The 11538-nt window shown below is 40.9% G+C and overlaps 1 protein-coding gene across 1 annotated transcript; it reads left to right on the top strand.

Moving 5' to 3' along the window:
* Window positions 1-4423: 4423 nt before the first annotated feature.
* Window positions 4424-10944, top strand: LOC127217267 (zinc finger protein 709). The gene is made up of 3 exons (XM_051178206.1): window positions 4424-4525; window positions 8126-8252; window positions 8455-10944. The coding sequence occupies exons 1-3, from the start codon at window positions 4523-4525 to the stop codon at window positions 9987-9989; spliced, it is 1665 nt and encodes a 554-aa protein (XP_051034163.1). The 5' UTR covers window positions 4424-4522; the 3' UTR covers window positions 9990-10944.
* Window positions 10945-11538: the final 594 nt, after the last annotated feature.

Below are 11538 nucleotides of genomic sequence, written 5' to 3'. Positions count from 1 at the left end.
TACTTTCTTTACTTTCCTTAAGGAATTTGTTCATTTCTTCCACTTTTTTGGTTGTGTTTTCCTCCATTTCTTTAAGGGATTTTCTCACATCTTCTTTGAGGGCCTGTATCATTTTTATGATGGTAATTTTTAAGTCGTGCCCTTCTGCTTCCTCTGCTTTGTTATTGTGTTCTCTGTTCTAGTTGGTGTAGATTCCCTAGATTCTGGTGGTGTCATGCTTGTCTTTCTGTTGTTAGGTGTTTTCTTGTATTGCCTTCTTCCCATAGCTTCTTCCAGGAGGTGTTGGTGGGGTCTCCCCTTTTCTCTATGGTACTTCCCTGGAGGGCTTATGTGGGTCAGAGATTCAATATCTGTAGCTCTGGGTGTTCGAAGCTCTCTAGGAGGTCTCTCCGCAGACCGGGACCCAGGGATGGGGTCAGGGCTGAGCATCCAGTAGAAGATTCCACTAGCCAATGGCTCTAGCCAGTGGCTGGCAGAAGAGGACAAAGGCTGAGCTGAAACTTAGGAAGTTTCTGCAGGATATTCTGATCTCACTGGAAACTGGCACTCTCCCTCTGAGGCCCTCTTTCTTTAGCAGAGGCCCTGCTTTAGGGGTCAAGGATCTTGCCGGAGGGAACTCAGAGTGGACCTGCAGAGATAGGCAGATCTCTGGGAGGGGCCCGGGACTCCAGCAGAGGACTGGAGGTGGGGGTCAGAGACCAAGCAGGTGGAAATTACAGGTGGTCCCACGTGAATAGGCAGTTCTCCTTTGTTCATAGTTACTCTGAGAAGCCTCCAAAATCCACACAGAGTGTAGCCATAAGGTGAGTTAGTTTGTGGTTCCATTAACCTCTATTGTCCAACTTTTAAGGATTGTGCCTTGGATCAGGAATCGGCGTGCTCATAAGTGGTGAGGAAGGATTTCAATTCTTCGCCTTGCTACAGCTCGCAGGTCTGCAGGTCCGGCACTGTTCTTGGTGTGCACTACCGACTTTATTCAGGGTTGGGGGAGTCTGTTCAGTAAAAGCCCTCCCTTGAGCACCACGTCAGGAGCCACTTGCCCTGACCAGTGGGACCTAGTTATTCGTGGGTCGAGGTGGGCTAGAACCTGAAAATTATGGGAGAGAAAGAAGGAATGCGAACAAGTAATGCTTGTCAAGGTCTCGCCAATCTTGATTTTCATCCTCACCACACCTGGGTCAAAGAAGAAATAAAGAAAGAAATTAAGGACTTTGTAATATTCAATGAGAATGAGGATACAACATACCCGAACTTATGGGACACCTTGAAAGCAGTGCTATGAGGGAAGTTCATTGCACCAAGTGCCCATATGAAGACCTGTATTCCACAAAAATTGAAAATTCAAAGGAAATGGACAAATTTCTGGATAACTATCACTTACCAAAAGTAAATCAAGAACAGACAAACAACTTAAATAGACCTATAACCCACAATGAAAATAGAAACAGTCATTGAAAGCCTTCCAACCAAAGAAGTCCAGGGCCAGACAGATTCAGTGCAGAATTCTACCAGACATTCAAGGAAGAACTAACACCACTACTCCTCAAACTGTTCCACAAAATAGAAACAGAAAATTCATTACCAAACTCTTTTTATGAGGCCACAATAACCTTGGTACTCAAGCCTCACAAAGACCCAACTAAGATGAACATCGATGCAAAAATACTCAATAAAAACTGGCAAACCGAATTCAAGAATACATCAGAGAAATCATCCACCATGACCAAGTAGGCTTCATCCCTGGAATGCAGGGATGGTTTAACATATGAAAATCTATCAACATGATCTACCATATAAACAAACTGAAAAAGAAAAACCATATGATTATCTCCCTAGATGCTGAAAAACCCTTCGACAAAATTCAACACCCTTTCATGATAAAGGTCTTGGAGAGGTCAGGAATAACAGGAACATACCTAAATATAATAAGTGCAATATACAGCAAACCAACTGCCAACATCAAACTGAATGGAGAGAAACTTAAGCCAATTCCTCTAAAATCAGGAACAAGACAAGGCTGCCCTCTCTCTCCATATCTCTTCAATATCGTACTAGAAGTTCTAGCTAATGCTATAAGACAACAAAAGGAGATCAAGGGGATCCAAATTGGAAAGGAAGAAGTCAAACTGTCTCTATTTGCAGATGATATGATGGTTCACATAAGCGACCCAATAAACTCTACCAGGGAACTCCTATAGCTGATAAACACCTTCAGCAAACTAGCAGGATACAAGATAAACTCAAAAACATCAGTAGCCCTACTTTTTTCAGACGACAAAGAGACAGAGAAAGAAATCAGAGAAACATCACCCTTTACAATAGCCACAAGCAACATAAAGTATCTTGGTGTAACGCTTACCAAACAAGTAAAAGACCTATATAATAAGAACTTTGTGACTCTAAAGAAAGGAATTAAAGAAGATACCAGAAAATGGAAAGACCTCCCATGTTATTGGATAGGTAGGATAAACATAGTAAAAATGACAATCTTGCCAAAAGCAATCTACAGATTCAATGCAATCCCCATTAAAATCCCACCACAATTCTTCACCGACCTTGAAAGGATAATAATCAACTTTATATGGAAAAACAAAAGACCCAGGATAGCCCAAACAACCTCATACAATAAAAGAACTTCAGGAGGCATCACCATTCCTGACTTTAAGCTCTACTACAGAGCTATAGTTCTGAAAACAGCCTGGTATTGGCATAAAAATAGACAGGTAGACCAATGGAATCGAATTGAAAATTCTGATATTTACCCACACACCTATGAATACCTGATTTTCAACAAAACAGCTAAAATTGTACAATGGGGCTAGGACAGCATCTTCAACAAATGGTGCTGGCACAATTGGATGAGGGTGTGTAGAAGACTGCAGATAGACCCATGTTAAAAAAAAAAAAAAAAAAAAAAAAAAAAAACTCACACACACAACAACAAAAACCCAGCTCATCAAGAACTTTGGGACAGGAAGCTTTGCTGAACACCACAGTGAAGCATCATCTATATTAGGTTCTGAGGTTTACAAGGTTCTGAGTTTATGAACTTTTGAGGTTCTGTTGGACATGAATAATGTAAATCATGTTCAGGAGGAGGCTAAGAGGGGAAAACAGAAGATGGGGCCTAGTTGAGTCACTTGAATGTTAATGTAGTAAGATTTGTATGGAGCCAGACTCCAGTGAAAGTGGGGAGGGATCTGCTTTGGGAGCTTTGAGGCATAAACAATCCATTGTTATCTTTGTAATGAAACATTTTCAGAGAGGATGCCTTGTTATGGAATGGTGTTAGCTCTCTGGCTTAAAATATTGTTGCCTTCTCAATCTTTGTACATGTGGATGAGGGAACTGGATGTCTCAGTGGTTAAGAGCCCTGGCTGCTCTTCCAGAGGACCTGAGTTCAATTCCCAGTAACTACTTGTAATGAGATCTGATGCCCTCTACTGGCCCGCAGGCATACACTCAAGCAGAGCACTGTATTAAAAGAAAAAAAAAAAGTTGCTGAAACAGGCTATTATTATATAAGAATTCCAAGCTTTCCTTTCTTGTTGACACGTTTATCTTCATCTTTTCTTGAATGGAAATGGGTAGAATGAAAAAAAAAAAAAAAGTTTTAAGAAAGTCTTGACTCTGAACCAAACTGCCTTACTTTAAATTGCTCAAGAATGGCATCAGGCTGTCCCTGTGTCAATGTGTCCAGAACTAGCCACCCTCTTCTCTGAGCATATGGATTGTCTCCATGGAACACTGGTGGCTTCGTTCCAAAGTGGGCGGGGCGCATAGTGTACAATTGCAGCAGGTGCTGTTCAGCAATGCCAGAGGCAAATTCTACTTATTTGCAGTTATACCCAAGCTTAGCTGGTTCTCACTCAGAGAAGACTGGGCTGAGAGCGACTGTGGCTATGACGCCTGTTTTGGTCCCGAGCCCGGTAGTCATCCCTTATTCTGTCACAAAGGGCTCAATGCAAGAGCAAAGGGCTCCGGGTCAAGAACACCAGCAGGACTTTCCTCGTCCGCCATCTTTCTTTCTGGTGCGGCTTCAGTCGTGAAACTGTCGGGACAGAGCAGGAGTCCGTGATTGTCCATCCGCACGGTGTGCCACTGAGCCCCGGAATAATAACCAGGGCCTCTGAGGCGGCCAGTATGAGTTGTCCTATCAGGATCCTGGGCAGGCCGGGCGGAAGAGCGTCCCCCGCCATCTTTCTTTCTGGCCGCCATAGTTGCGGTCCTGTCCTGTCGGTTTATGGAGTCCCAAGCTGTTCAGCCTCGCTTTTAATTTCATGACCTCCAAACTTAGTAACAGAGTCAGGTCTCAGCAGTCCAGGGATTAGGACCTTAAAAGTGGCGATCCGGTGCTTCTTGCTAGACCGGGAGCGCCAGAGAACGGAGCGGAAGTTCTTCCTCCGCCATCTTTCTTCCTGGCACACCATCCTGGCAGTGCTCTCCAGTCATCTGCGGAGTCCCGGTGACCGGACTCCACGACCGTTGATCCCAGGAGCCGCGTGAAGCCCCGAGCGCAGCCATGGTAAGCGCCGGGGGTGGAGCGGGCGGGCCGGGCGTGGGAGGCGCCGTAGGTCCCTCAGGGCCTGGGCACCGCGGCGAAGCCTCTGCAGCTGCGCCCCGGACTCCCCGGATGCGCGGTGGCCGAGGGTCGCGAGTCCGAGCTCTGCGGCCGCGGGGCCGATGCGCGATCGCTTTGTTTGGCCCGGGAGAGTCCGGGTTTCGGTCTTTCGGTCCATGGGAAAAATCCACGACTTTGTCCCCCATCCAAATGTTTTTGGGGGCGGGGGGAATTTACAGTGGGAATCCCCCAACTTCCAGGTCCTCCCTGTCATTGCCAAATTTACTGGACCGGGAGACCCACCGATCCGTGTGAGAAACGCGGAATGTAGATGTGGCCGTCTGCGATGCAGTTGAGCTGTTTGTAGGGATTGGTTCTATTTTTTAATGCTAATTGAAAATAATTAGGGGGAAAGCCCAGCTTTAAGGTGTGAAAGCATATCAGGAAATAGAAGAGAAGGGCTTTTCTTGGGTGAGAAACAGTTAAATTAAGTTAAATTAAGGTGCTGGCAAAATAGAGTTTTGTCTTTTCTGGTCAGGCAATCACTTATGAATTGATTTTTCTCTAGGGCCTAATTTCTCTAGGAGTCTAGCTAGTTTCAGACATCTCCATATAGAAATCCAGTATTACCACCATCGTTTATCAGTCATGACATCCCTCCTCTGCTGTATATTTTTTTGGCACCTTTGTTGAGTATGTTCTCTTTTCTCTTCCATTGCACTTTACATCTGTATTTACGACAGTGTCCTGTCGGGTTTTTCCTGTTCTGTCCTATTTTGTTTGGTCGCTCTAACACCTGCAGTGTGTCTTGAAATCAGGTCTCTTGTGGTTTCATCCCAACTTTAAGCATTGTTTCTAGTTGTATGTAAAATGTTGTAATAATGTTATTACTTTGAGTTGTTTTTAGCGATACTGATTCTCCTAATCCATGATCATGGTGGGTCTTTCTTCCTTAATGTCTTGTTTAATTTATTTCTTAACTTTTTTTTTTCTTTTTTGCCTTTTTTATTGAAAAAAAAATTTTTTTTTTTTTTTTTTGGTTTTTGTTTGTTTGTTTCTTTGTTTTTCAAGACAAGGTTTCTCTGTAGTTTTGGAAGCTGCCCTGGAACTAGCTCTTGTAGTCCAGGCTGGTCTTGAACTCAGAAATCCACCTGCCTCTGACTCCCGAGTGCTAGGATTGGGCATGCGCCATCACCTCCCAGCTTATTGAAATAATTTTTATGAAATATATTCTGATCACACTTTTCCTCTCTCCCAATTCCTCTCCAAATCTTCCCACCTCCCTACCTCCCTACCTTTCTCTTTCCTTATAATTTCTTCCTCAAGTGACCTAAAATTGCCTTTGCTGAAGATTCTCACATAATCAGTAAGTGAGGTTTGTCTTGAAGAGTATGAGTGTGTGTGTGTGTGTGTGTGTGTGTGTGTGTGTGTGTGTGTGTATACACACTCACACATCTCTGTGGGATCGTTCATTATTCATTATTCACTGGGGAAAAAAATGTACTGGGCATTGCCTATTAATTTTGTACCCTCCTGCCTTCCTAAATAGTTTATAATCTCTAAAAGCCTTTTTGGTGTAATCTTTGATTTTCTTGGGTGGGTTGCTTTTTACACAGAGAGTATAACTATGTGCCCAGCTGGCCTAGAACTCTAAACCCTGCTATCCTAGCCTCCCATGTACTGTGCTCCTGGTGAACACTATGTACCTGGTTATGGTTTTCTACGTATTGAAACAGGGATGTTTTGACTTCCTTCTTTTTGATTCATATACCTGTTGTTGCTTTTGCTTTAGTAATTTTTTCTGATCTTCAAGAAAATGCTTTCAGTTTTTCCCCTCATTTAGCATGGTATTACTAGTTATGTGTTTGTCACGAAAGCCTTTATTATCTTAATGTATGTTCCTCCTGTTCATACTAGATGCTGAACTTTGATCGTGACATGGAGTGGAATATTATCAAAGGCTCTCTTGCATCTACTGTCAGTTATTCGATTTTTAATTCTTGATTTTGTTTGTGTGGCGTTATACTTACTAATCTGTTTATCTTCTGCATACCTAAAGGAACTGTTACACATTAAAAGATACTTAACTATGACTTATCAAACACTCAGATATTGTCTTTTCTGTTTCAGTGTCTAATTTGATTGTTCTTCATAGGAAAGGGAAATATATGCATGTTTCCAAATAAATACTAATTTGTCCTTGAGTGTATTAAGCAGGTTAATTTTTGCCGCTGATGTTGTACTGGCCCATTTTATGTCAGCTTGACACCAGTTAGAGTTATTTTGGAAGAGGGACCCTCAATTGAGACAATGTCTCCATCATATTGGCCTGTAGGCAAGCCTGTGGTACATTTTCTTGATTGATAAGGGAGGACTCATCTTACTGTGGTTGGTGCCACTCCTCGCCTGGTAGTCCTGTGTACTACAAGAAACCAGGTTGAGCAAAATTTCTTAAATACATCTGACAGGAAACCCCTTCTAATAATGCCATTCCCCTCATTTCTGCTTCCTTTGCATTTTTGAGGAAAAACTAAAATCTTCTCTTAATTATCATAATAGATTATCCTTCATAGGTCTTTCAGAGTATTTAAGATTGCCTATCAGATATCAAGCACAAGGTTTCCCAAGTTGTCTCTGTTCAGCCAAAGAAGATGTACAGCTTCCTAAGGAAGAAATTGGGAAATGATGTCTTTATTATATATTATATGTCAGACCAGTTCGTTGGGAACTAATCCTTCAGAGCCTATTTTCATTCTGATCAGTAGGATCTTTCTGATAAGCATGTCAGAAGCTTGCAGACATTTAAAGGGAAAGTAGCATTTGGGTGTCATAAACTAGAATACTGAGACCCTCTCCACAGGTAGTTAGTGAGGTCCTTCCAAATACCAGGCCACAGACCCCAGGGGAAGAAAAATGTATCTTTTTAATGAACGTAAATGCTTACAGATGTTTGCACAAGTAACAAACATGTATTGACACATGCATGTGCAGGTTAGAGAACAATCTTGGGTCATTACTTGGGAATGCTGTCCACCTTTTGAGAAAGGGCCTTTTTTTTTTTTTTTTTTTTTTTTTTTTTTTGCCTGAAGCTTACCAGTTGTACTAGATTGGCTAACCAGTATACATCAGGGATCCACCTGTAATTGCCAGTGTTCCAGTGTTGTGTTCCACCATGCCCAGCAGCTTTATGTAGAATTATGGGGGTTCAAACTCAGGCCTTCATGCTTGACAGTCAAGAATTTTCCAAGGCATGTTCTAAGAATAGTCTCCACATAGCTGCTGTTCACTCCATAGATACTGGCTAGTGGGATTTTTTTTTCCTAAGACAGTGCCTCATTACCTGACCAAGAACTCAAGCATTTGCTTTTGCTATATAATATAATTCCAGCCTAGCATTGGAATTATATTGCTAAAGAGTGAGAGCACTGACCAGAACACTGATGAGTATTACATGGATTTAACATTGGGCAGCACAACATCCTGTAACACAACATCATATGCACTGAGTAGAAATCCCTAATTTATCTCACCCTTCCTCCTGAAAATAATGTGTCATTTTTTCAGGAGTCTGTATCCTTCGAGGATGTGGCTGTGAACTTCACCCCAGAGGAGTGGGCTCTACTGAATTTTTCCCAAAAGAGGCTGCACAGAGATGTGATGCAAGAAACCTTCAGGAACCTGGCTGCCATAGGTAAGGGTGAGATCATTGCCTTTCTTAGTCCATGAGAAAACAGTATTTTTGCTGGTCAATACAGCTCCATGATGTGTACAGAAACAGAAATTTTGATAATAAACCAGTCATGATCATGTTGTACCAGAAACGTACTTAGAACCTAATAATGTTCTATAGAGTTGTATTAACTCAAAGTGATTTTTCTGGATCTACATTACAGCAAAAAAGCAAGAAGACCAAACCCTTGAAGATGACTATGAGTATTTAAGGAAAATTCTTCCCATTGCAGTTCAGACTGGATACAAACTATGTGAGAATCAAGAATATGCAGAAAAAACAGGCACAAATAAGGAATGTGGGAAAGTGTTTAGTTCTTCCCAGTGCTTTCTGGAACATGTAACGACTCAAATGGAAGAGAAAACTTATGAATGTAAGCAAACTAAGGAAGGTTTTAGTAGACACAGTTATATTCAGGTCCCTGAAAGAATGCATGCTACAGAAAAACCTTGTGTTTTAAAGCAGAGTGGGAAAGACTTTTTGACTCTTGCTGGTATTCAGCAGCACTTAACACATAATGGACATGGACCATATATGTGTAAAATATGTGGTAAAGCCTTTCATTCTTCCAGTTCTTTCTTAACACATGAAAGGACACATACTGGAGAACAGCTTTATACATGTAAGCAATGTGGAAAAACCTTCACTTATTCCAGTGGCCTTCGCCGCCATGAACGGACCCATAGTGGAGAGAAACCCTATAAATGCAAGCAATTTCTGAAAGTCTTTCCTTCTTTGAGTAAGGTTGAAAGTCATGAACAAACTCACAATGGAATAAAATACATATGTAATCAATGTGGAATAGCCTTCAGCGACCACAGTTCTCTTCAATGCCATGAAAAGATTCACAATTTAGAAAAACCCTATATATACAAGCAATGTGGAAAAGCATTCTCTTGTTCTAGTGCCTTGCGAAGACATGAGCGAATTCATACTGGAGTGAAACCGTATGAATGTAAGGTATGTGGGAAAGCTTTCATTGATTGCAGTTCTCTTCAGTGTCATGAAAGGATTCATAGTGGAGAGAAACCTTATGTATGTAAGCTGTGTGGGAAAGCATTCAGTCGTCAAGGTTCTCTTAAATGCCATGAAAGGATTCATAGTGGAGAGAAGCCCTATGCATGCAAGCAATGTGGAAAAAACTTCATGCATCACAATGCTCTTAGATACCATGAACAGATTCACACTGGAGAGAAATCCTATGGGTGTAAGCAATGTGGGAAAGCCTTTGTGTTGAGCAGTGCATTGAAAAAACATGAACGAATTCACAGTGGATTGAAACCTTGTTTGTGTAGGGTGTGTGGAAAAGCCTTCACATTTCATAGTTCCCTTCATTGCCATGAAAGGACTCACACCGGAGAGAAACCCTATGTATGTAAACAGTGTGGGAAAGCCTTTATGTATCACAGTTCTCTTCGTTGCCATGAAAATATTCACAGTGCAGAGAAACCCTATGTATGTAAGTTATGTGGGACAGCCTTCACTTTTCACAGTTCTCTTCAACGCCATGAACGAATCCACAGGGGAGAGAAACCATATGTATGTAAGTTCTGTGGGAAAGCCTTCACTGATCACAGTTCCCTTCGTTGCCATGAAAGAATTCACACTGGAGAAAAACCCTATGTATGTAAACAATGTGGGAAATCCTACAGTGCTCATGGTTCTCTTCGATACCATGAAAGAATGCACTGTGTGTAAATACATTGGAAGACCTCCTCTTTGAATACATTTTAATCTTATTAACTAAAAACAAAATCAACAACAACAGCAAAATATGTAACCATTGTGAATAAGCCTTAACATGTTCTGGTTCCCTTCAAAAGAACACTAATGGAGACACACTGGAGAGTATCTCTAAATATAAAATAAAGGAAAGCTCCATTATTATAAGCTCTTTGTAGCAAACATGATGGCATAATGAATTAACCTGTATCAATGTAAAGCATGCGGGATTATCTCTACTTGTCTCTCTTCAGTTCTTAAAAAAAAAAAAAAAACACTAAAATGGATGGGGAGATGGGTCAATCTGTATAGTGCCTGACACAAAAGCATGAGATCCTGAGTTTAAATCCTCTGCATCCATATACATTACAGGCATGGTGACACATGCCTCTAAATAATCCCAGTGCTGGGGAGACAGAGACAACAGATCTCAGAGCTTGCTCATTAGCTAGTCTACTCAAGTTCAGTGAGAGATCTTTCAAAAATTAAAGTAGAGAATGGTTAAGGAAGACATCCAACATTAACATCAACCTCTGGCCTATACATGCAAGTGTAAAGTGCAGCCACATACATATGAACACTCATCTTCACATGCATGCACACTACATACAAAAAAGAACACACAATATCAAGAACCTTGATTAGAAGAAATTATAAGTCTTCACTTGACCAGCATATATACAGTCAAAACCTTGTAAATATAAGTAAAATTGTCATTTGTTGCATGTGTCAAAGGATGATGTAGTAGGATTCTGTTAACACAACTAATGTGAAGAGCCTGGCATAAAATAATTTATGGAATGCTTTAGAAATTGCACAATTCAGAGGAGGTGTTCTAATGTATATAAATGTTTGTCAGTGGCACATTCTTAGGTAGATCCAAACTGTGTGCTTCTAATTTTATTCTTAAAAATAAATGTTTCAGTGAAATCATTAAGGTTTACTTAAACAGTTGCATGTACTTAATTTTTAGTTTCAGTATTGGTAAATTCAGTTAATAACTTTGCTTTTAATTTAAAATTCTGAATTGAAATGTCTTTCTAATTTGTCAGCAGTCTTAATTTTTATATAGTTTTAAAATAATTTTGTGTAATGGATCTGTAAAAAAAATTTTAATTTGGGCTGGGAAAATGACTCAATGGATGAGCATCAGGACCTAGGTCAGATCTCCAGTACTCATTAAAAAGCTAAACATACCCGTTTCCCCAGCACTGGGAATAGGGAATTATGCAGAAAGAGTACTGGGGCTTGCTGGCCAACAAGTCTCATTAAAAAGCTAAACATACCCGTTTCCCCAGCACTGGGAATAGATGAAAAACAAGCTCTAAGATTAGTGCAAGACCATTTCTCAAGCAAATAAGGCAGAGAGTGGTAGGAGAGAATACCTGATGTTATCCTCTGGCTTGCACACATGCAAGCTTGGTGCTCACAAACAAGAAAGATTACTAATACTTGGGTTTTCCTACTAGGCTCTTGTCATAGGTCATATATGTATATAAATTCAGAACAAATGACTTTAAAGTGA

The sequence above is a fragment of the Phodopus roborovskii genome, unplaced genomic scaffold, assembly GCF_943737965.1.
Source record: "Phodopus roborovskii unplaced genomic scaffold, PHOROB, whole genome shotgun sequence".
NCBI lineage: Eukaryota > Metazoa > Chordata > Mammalia > Rodentia > Cricetidae > Phodopus > Phodopus roborovskii.
Note: the sequence above shows the minus strand (reverse complement) of the source record. Positions and strands in the feature narration are given on the sequence as shown.